The sequence below is a fragment of the Fonsecaea monophora genome, assembly GCF_001642475.1.
Source record: "Fonsecaea monophora strain CBS 269.37 chromosome Unknown Scaff35, whole genome shotgun sequence".
In the NCBI taxonomy this organism is placed as follows: Eukaryota; Fungi; Ascomycota; class Eurotiomycetes; order Chaetothyriales; family Herpotrichiellaceae; genus Fonsecaea; species Fonsecaea monophora.
Window position 1 is genome coordinate 112978 of NW_019173966.1, and position 17843 is coordinate 130820.

A 17843-nucleotide genomic window follows, 5' to 3' on the forward strand; every position below is an offset into this window, starting at 1 on the left:
AACTTTGGTAAGTATTGGAAACCTTGGATTGGGATCACCATACCCCAGAAAATGACTATTTGGGAATTATGATATGGCGTTCCAAAGCAGGTGACCCTTGCAGCATCTTGCGGCTCTATCGTCGTGAGTACTCCCAGACACGATGTCCCCGGATGCTATTCTCAGCAATGCAACTTGACCCTCTGAGTTGCACACTTGGTTGGTCTACTCGCAGGTGCAACTACTCTGTGCCATTGATATCCCAGACACATGAGAACCTACACCTGTCTGGTTGATCCATATCGCCGGAACAACGCCGTTGTCTTCTGTGGACCAGGAATAGTCGACGACGCAACGAAAGCGGCGTTCGTGACGGGACATCCCGAGAGAAAACATGCTCATCTTTGTTCTTCCTATATGCTTCGCCACTTAGCCACATGTAGGTCAAAGACTCGAACCTGTGATTCCAGCAATCATGAGCGAAGTTAGAGTTCTGAGCGCCTACTCTCCGAGACAAGCCCATCGTTCTGGTGTTCACTCTGCGGGCGTTATGCACCACCAACTCAGAATCCAAGACAGCTTCCTGTGATCTATTCTTGCACGAACTGTTCTGTGTGCCACTACGGCACTGGAGCTCCTCACACAGGGTAATTATGCTTTAAAAGACTCGCCTGGCACAACACGTACCTTTCTTTTCTAGCATCTCCAGACCTTCTGCTCTACTATCAGAAAGCACCTGAATAACGACCAACGACCAACATGCGTTGTATTCGACAAATCATTGGTTCAGCCTTGGGGTATATGGCTTTCGTCTTGCCCACCCAAGCTGCTCCTCTCGATACTTCTGCTCCAGCACCACAGTCTTCCGGTAGCATTCAGTTCCCAGTCGGAGCAAATGGACCAAACGCCCCGGTTGTGTTTCCTCTCTCGAATGGATTCCCGAACATACAAAAGGGCACGCCAGCTTTTCAACAGCTAACGGATCAAGCTCATGGTTCTATATCGAACGCACCACCACCACCATCTTTGGCTCCAGACGACCTAAGAAGTTTCAAGGTCATCCAGATCCAGGAGACTTTTGAAGTCTACTACTTCACCCAACTGCTGCTCAACATTACCAACAACGTCGCCGGCTTTGAGATCCACGATTCATCGTTGAAGCAAGATCTTATTGACAAGCTGACGATCATCCAAGGCCAGGAGCAGTGGCATGCCATCAATGCCGGCAACGTTCTACAACACTTTAACGTCTCCCAGATTCAGCCGTGTGTTTTCAAATCTCCTGCGACTGACCTCACAAGCGCCATCCAAATTGCCGCAAACTTCACTGCCGTGGTGATTAGCACTCTTCAAGATGTTGCTGTCCGCCTTGGGCAAAATGGAGACTCGGGTGTGATTAGGGGCGTCGTTTCTGTGGTTGGCCAAGAAGGAGCCCAGCAAGGCATCTACCGCACACTGTTCAATGATCTGGTCCCTTCAGAACTCCCGTTCCTGACCCAGTCAACCCGTGAATTTGCGTACTCGTCGCTTCAGCAGAATTTCATTGTGCCTGGCACCTGTCCCAACGACAACACCATTGACGTGCCCATTTTCGGGACATTGAACGTCTTGACCAAGGACATCCAAGCTGTCGACCAGGAACTCACCTTCAGTATCTCGAGAGATTCGGTTCAAGGCCTCAGCCTGGTGTACATCAACCAACAGAACCTGCCGATCGTTGAAACGATCACCAACCCGTCTACGAGCAACGGTTTGACCACCTTCTCAGCCAATTTCCCATTCAGCCAGAACTCATTGAACGGCCTTACAATCGCGGCGGTAGTCAACTCGACCGGACCCTTTGCGAACGCAAACGAAGTCGCAAACAAGACCCTCTTTGGTCCTGGTCTGATTTACCCTAATTAGTCTTGTACCGGGCAACCAAGTGAACCTGTCCATGTTCCTCGTTCAATCTACGCCAATTTGGCACATTCGATGGCTGTCAACGCTTCAGCTTGTACATAGAGAACACTAATTCTCCTGTCGGTCTCAAAATGATCCCGCAAACCTCTCCTTGTACTGAACATCCTTTCTCGTGAACTCTTCCCTTCAGATGGGAGGTCATCTTAGTGGTACAAATTCCCTGGACACTGAGAGAGTTTTTGTCGCATTGTTCAGTATCAAGCTCTTTACCAAGTTCCAGTTCTCCTCACAACTTTCCCTCAAGCTTATTCCAAACCCATCAAAATCACAATGTCGAGATTGGTCAGCGTGAGCAACCCGACTGGTCAGAGCCATGACAGTCTTAGTCGTGGTCATTGTATTCATCGCAGCTCCACTATATCTTACAATTTGGCGGTGAGGCATAACGAAACTGACTGGCTCGAACAGACAATCTATCTAGCTACTCAAAAGCATTTCAACGCCTGGTGTTCGCTTCTCTCGGACCAAGAGTACGGGGTAAGTTGCCCATTTGGAGCCTCGTCCCGGCTTCCTCCTTTGGCATCCCGCGCCTCAACGCTGAATTCAGAGTATTCCCGTTCCTCCTGGTTTTCTACTGGTGCCCTCGCTGTGGTTGGACAAGTAAAGTGCGGTTCCGACACTCCGCAGAGCAGCCGATCCACACTCTGGGCCCAGTCCGTTGCTTCGTGTACGTATTCAACCGAGGATCAGCCTAAAAAGGACTCTGGGGGCACAACCACTGGCTCAGGGTACAGAGCAGCGCGGCAACTTCGCCTCTGACTCTCATGCTGGAGGTGAAGTAGCCCAAGATCTGCTGGACCGGCGTCGATCCTGTGGTACTTATTAGGGGTCTCCCCTGCCTAGCAGGGCTGTCCGGGTACCTAGTCTGGCTGGGCTAGTAGCTGGGATGTGCCTCCAGTGAGAGTTCCCCTCACCTCACTTTTTCACTTATGCATTCAACGGTCAAGGGTTCTGTACCGTTGATATTGGAATGGAGGGTCGCCGATCACTGCCACCTGATGCCCGCTCACACGCGAGAGGGTTGCATGCCCGAAAGTTAAGGGACACTTTTTCTTTCCGCTAGAGGTTTGTTTTCTTTCTTAATCCTGAAACTCCGGCTCTTGCCCTACTCTCCTTGCGGCAGAAAATTTTCTTAGATTCTCGTGGACCGCTGACATTGTCATCGGGGAAACATTTTATTGGGTCTTCGCGGAGCGGCTGAGAGAGGGAGAGAAGGAGAGAAGGAAATGCCGGATCAGCGACAGCAGACTAATAGTTCTGTGCGAGACGACGATGCATATCCATACCAGCAGCTTACGGTCCTGGGTGTGTATATGTCCTCGTCTCCCTCCAAGTCATCTTCAGAATCACCGCTAACAGCGTAAAACAGCACTATGTCGTCTCGCCGAACCCATCGCATTCTGCTCCATCACAGCCTACACCTTTGTGATGGTTGTCGACATCAAGGGCGAAGAGAATGCCTCATTTTACGCTGGCCTTTTAATCTCGGCCTTTGCTTTGGCCGAAGCCTCGACGGCCATGATCTGGGGACATATCTCTGATCGCTATGGGAGAAAGCCGATTGTTCTCCTGGGACTTGCGGGAGTGGCGTTGTCCAGTCTGATATTTGGGTTTGCAAAGAACTACTGGGTAGCTCTCCTGGCGAGAGTAGTCGGCGGGCTCTTGAACGGAAACGTGGCCGTGATGCAGACCATGGTGGCGGAGATGGTCAAGAGACCAGAGCACGAGCGTGAGTCTCAATGAACGTGCATTTCTTCGAAGCTGACTTTTGACTTCAGCAACCGCCTACGCCGTTCAGCCCTTTGTGTGGAGTTTAGGATCAATCGCTGGGTCCGCTCTGGGAGGATTTACAGCGCAACCTGCCCGTTTCTATCCTCAACTCTTCTCTCCCGACGGGGTTTTTGGCGAGTATCCTTATCTCTTACCGAACCTGGTTTCTGTGGCTATCATTGTCATCGCCATCATTCAAGGATGGATCTTCCTCAAGGAGACGAACCCTGTGTCACGAGCATCAGGCACACTCGTTACGGTCCACGATGCCGACTCGGTCGATGAGACGACGCCCTTGTGGCCGAGGCAGAGAAGGCAATCGGCGCTCAGTGCAATTTCAACAGGGACCGGTGGGCTCGGTTACGTGGCGGAATCCATGCCAATCGCCATCGATCCAGCCTTCGACCTTCGACGGCCATCTGTGACCTCCATCGCCTCATTCACGTCACTGGTAAAAATCCCACCACAAGTCGAGGCTGCCATCGAAGATGGGGATGACGAACAAACTGTCCGGCCGGAGAAAATCAAGGCCTTTACTAAACCCGTCATCATGTGGACCGTTGCTCTCGTGGTGATGTCGTACCACTCGATGGCTTTTGGGTCCGTCCTCCCTATTTACCTCCTCGACGATCCACAACGACCTCCACGCGAGCTTGACCTGAAAGGGGGCCTGGAGATGAGTCTGCACGAAGTCGGGACATACCTCGCAGTTAGCAGCGTCATGTCACTATTTTTCCAGGCCGTTGTGTTCCCTTTCTTTGTGGCGAAACTAGGTGTCTGGAAGTCAGTTTTGTCAGTGACGCTTCTTAGCCCGTTCATCCACACCGTTGTGCCGTTCGTCTCTCTTCTGCCGCAACCTGGTGCGGGCATCTATGCCGTGCTGGCATTTCAGAGCTTCACGGGCGTCGTCTCATTTCCGACCTTTTTGATACTTTTGAAGAACGCCACGCCGTCGCCGCTGGTGCTGGGCAAAGTGAATGGACTGGCCATGTCAGCTTGTTCCGCCGCGAGAACGGTGGGACCACCGCTTGTCGGGATTTTCTACAGCAGCCTTGGTTCAGCAGGGGCATGGTGGAGCTGTGCCATTGTGGCCATAATTGGGGTCATCCAGTTCTACTTCTCGCCCAGGCCACGGGACGACGACGAGACGATATTGCGGAGAGCCTCTACGGCTGCCGTCGATGCTCCGCCCATGGCTGATCTGGTGCGGAGTCGGGATGAGTAGTTTTTGTACTTGATGGGACTTTTTTCAGCGCATCTTCTGTGAAAACCTGTGGACTTTGGAGCCAAACAATGGTAAATAGATTGCTGTGTGTGTGTTATGGTGCTCTGGCTGGTCAACGAACAAGGCTGGCGCTAAATGAGGCTTTACATATTATAATCAAAAGTTCCACCGTATCAATACGGCAGATTACTCCAGGCTCAAGCGCAGTCTCGGCTCAACGACGCAAAGCACATTTCTCCGACCATCGGCTTCGGTGATTGCGCCTTTACCTCGACAATCATGTCATTGTCCTCAATTTTTTAGCCCATTTATGATTCTTGACTCTTTTTTGGGATAATCGAAAAGGTACTAGCGACCATTTCGACTAGGGGAGGAGGGAGAGTGGTGTTGACATCTCGATACCTGCTGTGAGGGACACCGACCCGACCCCGGATCCCATCATGCTATCACGTCCACTCCTCCCCTGTGGGAAGCGCAAGCTCTACAGTGCTCTTGGGCCCTTCGCAGTAAAACAGTCACCCAGGAGCCGGAGTTATGCGCCGTCTTGTGTGTGTGCATTCTCACACTCGGCGTTCACAAGGCGACAAGATGACTCGAAGAAAGCTGTGCACACGACCAAGTTTGCGGAAGCACCACCCAGCAGAGCCGACAGCACCGAGGTCACCAAACCAGAGTCTATACAAAAGAATGAAACCCTCAAAGCCGAACCAGAGCCCTCCAAGAAAGGAGCTCTCCTTTCGGAAAAGGTCGTCTCGAACAAAGAGCAACGAAAAGTTGACCTGGCCATCATGAGGGAAATGGTACAGTATCTGTGGCCCAAGGGTGACTGGCCAACCAAGCTGCGGGTTGGGACGGCATTAGGTCTCTTGGTTGGGGCCAAGATCCTCAACGTCAATGTGCCCTTTTACTTCAAAAACATTGTGGATTCCATGAACATTGATTTCCTGGCTGTTGGAGGCACTGCCTGGACGGTGGCAGGATCGATGATAGTGGCATATGGCGCGACTCGTATAGGCGCGACGTTGTTTCAGGAGGTGCGGAATGCTGTCTTTGCGAGCGTTGCACAGAAGGCCATCCGCAATGTGGCGCGCAACGTCTTCCAGCATCTATTACGGCTGGACCTGAATTTTCATCTATCAAGACAGACCGGTGGACTAACCAGGGCGTTGGATCGTGGCACCAAAGGAATCAGCTTTTTGCTGACGTCCATGTTATTCCATATTTTCCCAACGGTGCTGGAGATTTCCTTGGTCTGTGGCATCTTGACATATCAGTATGGGGCGCAGTTCGCTGCGATCACGGCAGCTACAATGGTCGCATATTCGGCCTTTACTATTACTACGACGTCGTGGAGAACCAAATTCCGCAAGCAGGCCAACGCAGCTGACAATCAGGGTGCTACGGTGGCCGTCGACACGCTAATCAACTATGAGGCGGTCAAATACTTCAACAATGAGAAGTTCGAGGTCAACAGATATGACGCCGCCTTGAAAAAGTACGAGGACGCGTCAATCAAGGTCACCACATCTTTGGCATTCTTGAACACTGGGCAGAATATGATCTTCTCCAGCGCCCTTGCAGCCATGATGTATATGGCGGCGAACGGGGTGGCGAGTGGTTCATTGACGGTCGGAGACTTGGTCATGGTCAACCAACTCGTTTTCCAATTGTCAGTCCCGCTCAACTTCTTGGGTTCGGTCTATCGAGAACTTCGACAATCTCTCCTCGATATGGAGACTCTGTTCAACTTACAAAAAGTGAATGTGACCGTCAAAGAGGTTGCGAATCCGAGACCGCTGGCATTGACGAAAGGCGGCGAGATCAAGTTTGAAAACGTTACCTTTGGCTACCATGCCGATCGGCTCATCCTCCGCAATCTGAGCATGACGATACCTGCGGGCAAGAAGGTTGCCATCGTCGGACCCAGTGGCTGTGGGAAATCGACCATTCTTCGACTTCTGTTCCGGTTCTACGATGCCGACTCTGGTCAGATCCTGGTCGACGGACAGAATATCAAAGATGTGAGCCTCGACAGCTTGCGGCGGAGTATCGGTGTTGTCCCCCAAGATACACCACTGTTCAACAACACAATCGAACACAATATACGGTATGGAAACGTCGAAGCATCCTTGGACGAAGTCAAGAGTGCCGCGAAGCGAGCTCACATTTTCGATCTCATTGAGCGGCTGCCAGCTGGATGGAATACTATGGTTGGCGAACGGGGCATGATGATTTCCGGTGGTGAAAAGCAGCGGCTTGCTGTTGCGCGACTGATTCTGAAAGATCCTCCCCTCCTGTTCTTCGACGAAGCGACGTCGGCGCTGGATACTTATACCGAGCAGACGCTCTTGCAGAACATCAACAGTATCCTGAAGGAGAAGGGTCGGACCAGCGTCTTTGTCGCACATCGGCTTCGCACCATTTTTGATTGCGACATCATCTTCGTCCTGAACGAAGGAAAAGTAGTTGAACAAGGCACTCACGCCGAGCTTTTGGCGCGTGAAGGCCTTTACGCTGACCTCTGGGCAGCTCAGGAAGTGTCAATTGGACAAGACATGACGCTTGAACGATCCCTGGAAGAAAAGCGACAGAGCGAAGAAAAGGAGACCCAATCTTGATTTCAACAAGCCTTGACCTTGCTCACCTTGAAGCTATCGAGTTGAAAAGGGGATGCGTCTCTCGGTCCCTCCACCAGGCCAGACGCGGGGCCTAGACGTGTTTTCTTTGGAAATTTACGCGTTGGTGAGCAAAAAAAAAAAAGACTTTGTGTTCTCGCATGGTTAGGGCGTGCTAGGCAAGGATGCAACGCCTTTTGGAAGGAGAGAAATAGTGGTTAACCTTGCTTCGAGAACACTAGGCGAGATGGTGATGATCTCAAGACAAAGGTGGAGGAACTATCGAGACTATCGAGAAAGGCGCCCATTTCGTCAAAGGCTCACCATCAGCCAGGTTGCCAGGGGAGCGAGATGATGGACAGCACTGGGCAGAGACAAGTGCAGAGACAAGGACAGGGGTTCAACGAATTTCATTTTCGCACGTGGCGTCCAGACTGTGGCATCAGGTCCACTTCTTGAGAACGGCCACCACTGCATGGAGTCTAGCGAGAAGCCCCTCCGAGTGCCGATCTCTCGATGGTGTTGGATGTCTCTCTTGGATAAGACAGGCATGGACAGGCCAACACGGGCGTGGGAAGCTCGTGGGGGAAACAACGAGTACAGAGCGCAGTTATACAGGTAGATTGGATTCCCATCTCAGGATAGACAAGCAGGACTCTCGCATCTCGTTTCAAATACTCCAGATAACATGTTCCACAAGTAGTAGGTGATCCTTGCTGCACCACATGGGCGTCGTTTGGGCTAGACCTCATGGGATGCAACTGCTCCTCGTATAGTATTACTTGCTACTTTGTAAGGAGTACGAGGTATTCCAGACGTACTGGTACCTACCAAAAAATCACCTGCATCGACGCTAGGCACCGTGGTACCTAACGATGGCATCTCTAGTCGGGCTCGCTAAAAGGGTCATTAGCCCGTTAAAGTGGCACCGGTGCCACCATCGAGAGCAGGTCCAACGGGGCCAAGCAGCCCTAACGTTTAACTAAAAGCCACTGAGCTTGGAAGTCTCGCAGCCCGAGAAATTGCACTTGCCACGATGCCACACTGCCCAACTCCCCTTTGATCCCATTATCCACTTCCAAGTCAATTTGCGGCGAGACTTTGAGAGTATCACTAGGTACTGGAGGGTACAGGTACTTGTCCTCGTAGAATACTGGGGGGGGGGGCTCCATGCTTGATAACTTGGGTCATTCGCTTGTTGGCAGACACAGTTCATCCCACAGACCTCGACCTGAGCTACTTGTACATACCGACCTCGACACCTCCCTCCCTAGACGCATTTTTTGATTTTTGCTTCTTTTTCTTGTCTGCCCAATACTCGCAAACGCATTCGCTCGTTCGTGCGAACCCTCGAATAACCTTTGATCCTACTGCATGCTTGCAACACTCCGCTCGTTTCAGAAATCCCAAGAGCTTGCATTAGGGCCCCTGTCAACCCACAAGAAACTCTGAACTTCCCGGGGAAACATCTGGCGCATCACGATATCCCATCCCGCTCGCCTACTGCCTACTACTCCTAATACTTCGACCTTTTTTTTGGGTGCACTGCACTTCGCCTGAGAAAACCGAGTCCGAAAAGCCCGAAGGAAAACTGCTCATTCGACCCAAAGGTCAGCCATTCGTTTTTTTGGCAGCGCGCGGCTGTTCACAAGACACCATCCGACCGCCGGGGCCCGCTGTTCGCCATCATTTGCTCCTCACAGAAACCCTTTCCCTCAACCCCCCCGGAACCGAAGTATCCGAACCAAAGAGAAAAAAGGGCGTGGGATATCAAGGCGCGAGCTTCCGAGCGAGCAAGGAACTCCTCCTTTATCGTCATATCAAACGGCAAACCGTGTACGAGGATTTTTTGACCTCTGAAGAACCAGGCCACTCCAAAAGCCTGGAAGAGGAGGCAACGTCTATCCAAAGGACCAGGCCCGCCACCATAGATCAGCTTACACGAAGGCTCGACACTGCTATTTAAAAACACCATCCTACCTGCGAAAGGGACTCGCATCACTCTCTCAAGAAGTTTAGAAAGGCTGTTCAAACACAAAATGGGTCTCTTCGACAAACTCCAAGCAAGTAAGGGTGCCCCATTCTCTCTTGACACCACTTCTCCAACCACTCCCCCAATGCATCCTTCTTGGGGAACATGCCCAACTGACCTCGTAACAGAACTGGAGCTCTACCGTCTCGAGCAGAAATACGCGCGTCGCAAGAACCGGACGACATTCACGACGGGCGCGGTATACCAGGACGGCGAATACTTTTACACGGGCGCCGCCGACTCGCGAAGTCCAACCATGTCGACCAACTCGACCGGCAATTCCAACAACACCTCTACAAGTAACAAGAGGAGGACGGTGCTGTGGGTGCCACCCGAGCAACGGAGATGAATGAACAAGACAAAGTGATGACGGGCTGGTCAGCCGTTTTTCTGGTGGCCTGCCTATGCCAGACTTTTTTGAGGGAGTTTGCTTTCGTGTGAATATTCTCTTATTGTCTTTTGGGGTTTTTTTTTTAAAAATGCATAGCACCGGCGTTTTTTTTGTGTCCGGTGAAGCTTTTTTTTTTCTCTGAGTTTTGCGTGTCGATGCACTCGCTGCCTTTGAGTTTTGCGCTTCTCTTTTGTCTTTCGATGGAAGATATGTGATTTCGGAACGTCGACATTTTGGATGAGCGAGCAAGCAGGGTTACGAATGCGACCAAGCGGGAGAGGAAAGAAACGAGTGAGTGATTTGGTGGAAGAGGCTCGAGGCTAGAGGCGTGAGACTTGAGACTTTGAAGAGTCGGATCTCAGATTTGCGATTGAGAACCGTGCGAGGGGTGGTTGCTTGTCGTTCTGTTAGGAGTGGTGGTTGATCGGCCCAAAGCTCTGGCGGTGGTCTTTCAGGCAAGGCAGTCGACCGTCAGTAGCGGTGTATCATAGCATAGCATAGCATAGCTGATCCGCACTCACTTGTACTACGACATAGAGATTAGAAAGGGGAGAAAGAAAGAAGATACACTACCTACCTACATACAACAGGTTCATGCCTGTCCGCGGTACCTACTTAGTACCTACCGAGTACATACATACTTTGTATTCGATTAAATCCACACGTTCCACAGCAATGCGGCACCCCGGCTGATCTACATAATTACTGCTGATCATGTCCTGATCTGACCTATACATCATGTGTACCGAGTACATACACGCGTACCTACGTACCTACTTACTTTTCCATGCCTTGAACGTGTCCTCGGTGTCTACTACGGAGTCAAGGGGAGTACATACATACATACATACATGCATGTGGGGGCCACGATGATCGCTTCGTCATCTCGTCGTCATCCCGTTCATGCATGCATGCATGCATCCATATCCTCAATTGATCCCTCCTCCGCCATTTCCCAAGTGTCCGCCCTTCCGCCGTTACTTGGAAAGTTCCGTTCCGGGATAATAAAAGGCCACGAGGCCACGAGGAGGAGGCTCCCAAGGGTACAAAGGCTGATGATGATGATCACCACTCCCCACCCACCCGCTATTGCTTGCCCTCGAATTCAATCAAATATATAGATGTAGATGGACATTATAGTAAACGCAGACAACAACAGGGTCATTTGGTTGGTACATGAATTCCTCCTATTATACGACCCCTGCTAATGATCCCATCTGTCCGTCCTGTGAGGTCCAAGTCTCCTCATCAGTCAGACTCGAAAGACTTCTCCTCACAACTGTCCCTACTTCTTCTTCTCCCTGTCTTTACTCCCCCCAGCCCTGGCAATCCCGCTCGCAAATTTCCCAAACCCCCCTGCCAGACTATGACCTCGTTTATGCGGTCCAACTCGATCGTCTCCGGCGCCCACCGTCCTAGCACCAGGGCCGCCGACACCTGTTATTGCCAGCCCAGTTGCTGGCTTGACCAGCCCTGATCCGGTGCCAGTTGCGCCGACACCACTCAAAGGTCGTCCACCGTGCAGTTTATGTCCGCTTCGAAATGCATCGCCGTCGGTTACTCCACCGATACCACCATCTCGTAAACTCGCACGACTTGAGCGGCCGGCATCATCAGCCGCGCTCTGTATTGCAGAAATAGGCGTTTCTGCATCAAGTTCCCCCCTCAGAAGTCTCTCGTTTCGACGCCTCGCGCGTTCCTGGGTCTGTTTGAACTTGTCAAGCAGTTCGGGCCATTTAATCTCGTTTACACCGACAGCGGCTGTGGCATCACGCGTTCGTGAGAGACGAGAGCTGACAGTGCTATTTAGAGCGCTGCCGGTTGTAGCGGGTAAAGAAGTCGTAGAAATCCCCGAGACCACACTAAGGGGCCACACGATCATGTTAGATAAATGATCAACACAAAAAAGCGCTGGTTCGACAAGCATCAAAAGGAAAAGAAATGGACTCAACGTACGATGGTCTGGCTGAAGTAGGCATCGAGACCGGTGTATGTAACAGCCCTATGGCAGAGACACTGTTGAGGCGGTTTTTCAAGGCACCAAAGGCAGAGGATTGGGGGAGCAGCATGAGAAGACCGTAGAGACATTTATAAAGGTAGGGATAGCGATCGGGTTCGAGGAGTTGGAGTCGTAGATCTGTGAACTCTCAGCATTCGGAACCAAAGCAGAAGGGAAAAAGGCCTCAGAACTTACACGTAAAGACAGGACTTTCTAGTAACTGCACCAGCTTATCGATCTGGATGAGCATGTTGACCGTCATTTCCAAGTCAGCAAATATCTGGAGTAGATTGTAGGCTTGCTCATATGCTTGGGCCAGGAGGCACAGCGAGAACGTAGCCACAGCATTGTGACACCAAGCGCGAAACAGAGCCACAAAGAACATCTGCCCCTCCTTGCTGTCCGGGTTTCGAAGCCTTTTCCTCAGCTCGGCCAGTTCAGGCGCCGTAATGAGGTTGTTGTTGAGATTCTGAATCATGATACTCGCAAACTCGATATCTTCGTCCTTTTCGATGCAGTCGGCCAATGTCCTATAGATGCGCTCGGGTTGGAGGTTGATACACAATTGACGAATAATCAAGTTGCCCCGGATCTCCAGCAGCTTACGGTCGGTGGAGAAGAGCTGAAGCAACGCCACCATGAAGGATGTGAAGTATCCGTCTTCGCTGTTCTTGGAGATCTGTGAAAGAAGCTGCAAATCGCGTGTCACAACCGCTTCTGCCGGATCAGAAAGCGTCTTGAGCAGGGCAGGAAACGTCCCGTCATTGAAGGCAAGAACTTTCTTTGGCGCTTTTCTGTGAAGCATAATCAACCAGCTCAATGCTGCCACACGCGTCTCTTCGTGTTCGTTGAGGAACTGCAGCGTCAACGCGTTCACTGCTGCCGCGTAGTCGAGGTCAGCCATGGGTTGTGGTGACGGCGCTGCGGTAGACCGGGGAGTGACCTCCGGTGGCGACTGCTCTATCTCAGAAGACGCTTCAGGAGGAGTCTCGTTTTTACTATCCGCTTGCGAAGGCACGCTCTTGGTTGTCCCCCCTGATTGTCTTTTTTCGGAACCTTCTCCGTCTCGCGTCGTCACACTCACCAGGGTGCCGGATGTGAGCGCACCCTGGTCATCGTTTGACACCTCATCTTGGAAGGTGACAATGTAATCCATCAAGGACCTGTTGACCTTGCTGGCGGTCGTTCTGACTTGCTCCGACTGCGCCGATAGTGCTGGCAGAACACGCGACAGCAGGCGAGGCACGAACTGCAGAATTTCTTCCGGACTGATCTCGAAGAAGCTGTCAATCCATCGTAGGGCGACGATGCCGATCTCTTCTTCCTTTTGTTTGGACAACCCTTCAAGTCGTAGTTGTGGCGCCGTCTCTTTACTCGACGAGACATCGACAAACTTTAGCAAGATGTCGAGGATCTGTGCGTAATCCACCTGTACATCTTGTCCAGGTATCCAATCACCGTCGTGCTCCCCAAGTTCGTTCAGTTCGTCTTGAGCGGTCCCAGACTCGGAATCTTCGATAGCATTTTCATTCGACTGACTGCCGCGAGCCGTAGTGCTGCCCGCATCAGACCCAGGTCTCCGATTGCCGGCTCGAGTGCGGCGACTTTCAGCAATCCCGCGCTTGATCTTTGCGATTTTCTTGATCTCGCTGAGGAAGCGCTCAAGCAACCCTTGCGTCGCCACATACACGTCCCGATTCGGATCTCCGAGGAATTTGAAGAGGCCTCCAAGAAAAGCTGGTAAGTAGTGTACAAGTTCCAAATCGGGAATGGTGTCGAGAAGGGTCAGCCATGAAACCAGAAAGGTGCGTGTAAATGGGTTGATGACGTGAATGCGCTCTTCGAGAAGGGGAATGAACTTTGCGAGGGAAAAGGTTGTGGGGAGGTCGGCGCTTTCCTTGTCTGGATCGAGTTGTTCGCCATCCTCATTGAAATTGAGGACTGAAACGTACGACGCCGCGGACTCGGAAACAATATCCTTGATTAGACGGTCGAGGAGCTCCGCGCCGTTCTTCACTGAGAGCTCTGAGTCGGCAGCAAGCTATATGTACCAACGTTAGCAGCAACGACAGCCGAGGGGGGTCCATTCATGCCTTGCATAATGCATCAAATATGTCGTTGAAGAAGACCAGTATCTCTCCCTTGGCCACTTTGGCAATGTTGTACATGGCCTCGCAGGCATAATAGCGTACACGGGCGTCTTGATCGGTAAAGCATGCTAGAACAGGTGGAACAATGTCCGACAAATAACGGGCGACCTCATCCTAGAGAGAGGGTCATCAGTATAGGGGCGCCACACATAATGACGGGACAGGCATACAGAGCCCAAGGCGATCGAAGCAGCCGCTAGACCAATGAGTCCTCCATTACGGGCATGTGGAAGGTGCACAGCATAGGCATAGTCGTGACACAACTGATCAATCGTCTTCCGGATCTTGTCATATTCTTTGGCGGCACTAGCCTCTCGGATGAAACGCTCGAGCCTTGTGGGAATCAGCAACAGTCACGAATATCTCGAATTTGTGGTGGAGTCATACTCGAGGGCGCCCTGCTTCCTTTTATCGTAGAGCTTGTCAGTAAGCAGCCGTTGAACTGCGGGATCCATGGCGTTCTGTGGATTGAGTGACGCGGGTCTTCAAAACCATCATCGGATGTGCGTTATACGCCCAAAGTGGCAACAAGGTTTGTGGAGGTGGAAAGGCCAATTTCCGGTGCAACGGCGACAGACTCTGGTCTCAAGAGGGTGTCAGACAGTCTGCTCAGACATTAATAGTGTAGAGATGGTTAGATGGGCATTGTGAGAACCGGAGTGAGGACTTGGGAAATAGGGTGGTTGATGGGAAGAGACGCGTCGTTTGGTGCAGGTCCAGATGCAGGTCGAGTTGATGGGGTCCAAACGAAAGTTTTTGGCGTCGCTATCACCGTCACCGTCACTCACTCACTTTCCCTTTTTTCCCGCTGCAGCCACCACAGCCTCTCAATTGGGTCATTGGCTGAAAGGGTCATTTCAGGGATCCGTACTTGCTTTCATTCGCCAGGGTTGCCCTCCAGTCTATTCACCTGCGTGCCATCCTTCATCCTTGCTCACGCGAGCTGCATCCGCTATTTGTGACCTACTGCCGTCTCTCCTTACAAATGGTTACCAGGCACGCAAGGGAATAATGCCCCCTACACTAAATACCAAGTACAATCACCCAATATTCGACCAATCACACTCAATCCTCTCAATGCTACCTGTAGCAACTTCGCAGTCCATGCTTAGTGGCTGATATACTGGAACACCGCACTCACTGCCTCTTCCGACGCCTCTTGTCGGAGCAAGAGGTCTTGAATCTTGCCGAGAGGGCCCTTCTCTCCAGAGTTGACGAAATGATTCCAAGAGCTTGTGTCACCGTAAAGCATGGCTGGCGCTTGATTTGTTGTGTGCCGTCTGGTTTGCACCGTTTACATTTGAATGTGTCATGGGTGTCACTGGTGGTATCCGGTTTGAACTGGAACAGCTCTCGCAAGGAATCGAGAGTAAAATGCCGCTCGACATCTTCCGCCGAATCCACCACTGTCGACGAAAGGGCCTGCTTATGTGATTGGCGCTGGAAAATCTTCTCTTCGATGGTACCTGTCCCCATGAACCTGTACACGAAGCAGTCCTTTTTCTGGCCATCGCGCCACACACGAGCAAGAGCCTGCTGGTCAGCTGCCGGATTCCAATCCGGGTCAAACAGAACAAGACGATTGGCACCGATCAAGTTGATACCACAGCCACCGGCCTTGCTGCTCAATAAGAAGACGAATTCTTCCCCGTTTGGATCGTTGAACTTGTCCACGAGCTTCTGTCGTTTATTGACATTCATGGTGCCGTCGAGTCGAAGACATCCGTAATTGCGTGCACGGCATAGCTTTTCAAAGACATCCAAAGTCTGAGTGTAGTTGCTAATGAGCACAATCTTGTCGTTTGTGTCTTGACGGATCCGAGCAAGCATACGCTCTAGAACCGAAAATTTGCCAGAGTGCCATGATTTGACATCACGGTCGCGACCACGAGCCTCTTTGGGAACATAGTCATCAGGCCAATACTTCTCGCTCCCTGGAAGGTCCTTCTCCAGGTCCAAAAGATCGGGGTGATTGCACAGCTTCTTGAGAATCCCGATTGCCTTCAACGGCTGGCTGCCTTTGCCTCTTAATAGACTCTTGATGTCAGGGCTTTGAATGAAGTGGTTATAAAGATCTTTCTGAAATGGGGCAAGGTTGCAGAACACCACATGTTCATACTTGACAGGCAAGTATTTGGATAGGATGTCGTTCGTCCTTCGGATGATGAATTTCTTGACCAGCGACCCCAGCTCGGCATTGGCTTCTTCACCCTTTTTCTTGTCCGCGTCTGATCCGGCAGCATCGCGACCGCGGAGAATAGGCAGTTCGAATTTCTTCCGGAAGTCGGCCTTGGTCCCCAGGTAACCCGGATTTGCGAAATCCAGCAAGGCATAATACTCAGTGAGATCGTTCTGGATAGGTGTCCCTGACAGAATGACCCGTCGGTCAACATTCAAACCGGTCAATGCCATATATGTCTCGCTTTCGGAGTTCTTCAAGCGGTGACCTTCATCACATAGCATCAACCCGATCTTAACGTCTTTGAGCTCCTCGATATTCAACCTGAGGGATTCATAGGACACGATCAGGACGGGTCTCGCAATGCCTCGGCCGGTAGCCATTGCCCATTGTTTCAATTGCATCGTGAGCTCTTCCTTCGTCGCCTTTCCGTCAATGGCAAAGGGGTTGATAGCGCCCTCGCCGAGCCATTTAACAAGTTCATTTGCCCAGTTTTTGACCAGACTGGCAGGGCATGCAATAACACATTTCTGAATTGTGGATTTGCCGGCCTCCGGAGATTGCTTGAGTAATGTCCACATGAGGGTGATGCATTGAAGAGTCTTTCCCAAGCCCATTTCATCCGCCATAATGCAACCCTTGGCCTTCTCATCCACAAGACCTGTGGTACATCTGTACAGAAATTTGACTCCTTCCACCTGATGGGGCCGCAGTACTTTGGCCAGCCTTGGATCAATGACCACCGGTACTTTGGGTCTCTCGCCTTCTACTTGTTTCTTAATACCAAGTATTTCGGCCAAGCTTTTGTGCATGAGAGGTGTGTCAAGCTTCGGCTTTTCCTCCTCTTGTTTGTCCGTAGCATTCTCCTCAGGCTTCTCGTCTATAGTTGGGTCATATAGGACGATTGCGAATTCTCCACTGGGATCATGTAAAGGCTTATTGACGAAACCATGACCTAGGCGCATTCCCAGACTAGGCGCTGGTCGTGACGGATCAAAGGCATTCTTGTTGATTAAAGGGATGGAGAATCGAGCTCGAAACGTCGTTTCTTTATCCTTGACCTTGAAGATTGGAAACCGGTCTTTGAGAGTCACAGAATCTTCATCGAGCGTAAAACCACCACTTGTATCTTCAGCTCCGCCGTCCACTTCAGCATAATTGACCTTTCTTCTCTTTCTGGCAGGCTCGCCTTTGGACTTGCGGGAATTGGCTGAGCCGGGACATTTGAAAGGCTTTATGAGACGGTCGATGGCCGCAGGCGAATTGACACTGAGTCTGCCAGCTTTTGCTGGGTGTATGTTTTCCTTGTCATGCTCGAGCGAGATGAATTTGGTGCGTATCCTGCGGCAAGGTTAGAACATGTATGTTACAGAATCTCACGCACTTACATGTTTCAGATGACAGATCGCCGCAGAGCAACAGACACCGTGTCTACCCTGAGTTGGGCCTGGCAGACACTCTTGATATCTAGGTGAATAACAATAGTGGCAGTGGTAGAAATCCAGTCACGGTTGCACGCGTCGTGAACATGACGCGCGTTC

At 51.4% G+C, this 17843-nt stretch overlaps 5 protein-coding genes across 5 annotated transcripts; 3 read left to right on the forward strand and 2 right to left on the reverse strand.

The window, feature by feature from the left end:
* Positions 1–738: 738 nt before the first annotated feature.
* On the forward strand, positions 739–1884 carry AYO21_05521 (hypothetical protein; the record flags this gene model as incomplete). The annotated part of the gene is made up of 1 exon (XM_022655490.1): positions 739–1884. The coding sequence occupies one exon, from the start codon at positions 739–741 to the stop codon at positions 1882–1884; it is 1146 nt and encodes a 381-aa protein (XP_022512190.1).
* A 1283-nt stretch (positions 1885–3167) lies between these two features.
* AYO21_05522 (hypothetical protein) lies at positions 3168–4936 on the forward strand (the record flags this gene model as incomplete). Its single annotated transcript, XM_022655491.1, has 3 exons — positions 3168–3246; positions 3311–3670; positions 3720–4936. 3 exons carry the CDS (start codon positions 3168–3170, stop codon positions 4934–4936), a joined length of 1656 nt encoding a protein of 551 aa, XP_022512191.1.
* Positions 4937–5376: 440 nt separating this feature from the next.
* Positions 5377–7554, forward strand: AYO21_05523 (iron-sulfur clusters transporter atm1, mitochondrial; the record flags this gene model as incomplete). Its single annotated transcript, XM_022655492.1, has 1 exon — positions 5377–7554. One exon carries the CDS (start codon positions 5377–5379, stop codon positions 7552–7554), a length of 2178 nt encoding a protein of 725 aa, XP_022512192.1.
* Positions 7555–11259: 3705 nt separating this feature from the next.
* On the reverse strand, positions 11260–14578 carry AYO21_05524 (hypothetical protein; the record flags this gene model as incomplete). Its single annotated transcript, XM_022655493.1, has 6 exons — positions 11260–11836; positions 11931–12111; positions 12169–14014; positions 14103–14237; positions 14294–14456; positions 14511–14578. The coding sequence occupies 6 exons, from the start codon at positions 14576–14578 to the stop codon at positions 11260–11262; spliced, it is 2970 nt and encodes a 989-aa protein (XP_022512193.1).
* Positions 14579–15260: 682 nt separating this feature from the next.
* Positions 15261–17832, reverse strand: AYO21_05525 (hypothetical protein; the record flags this gene model as incomplete). The annotated part of the gene is made up of 2 exons (XM_022655494.1): positions 15261–17643; positions 17783–17832. 2 exons carry the CDS (start codon positions 17830–17832, stop codon positions 15261–15263), a joined length of 2433 nt encoding a protein of 810 aa, XP_022512194.1.
* Positions 17833–17843: the final 11 nt, after the last annotated feature.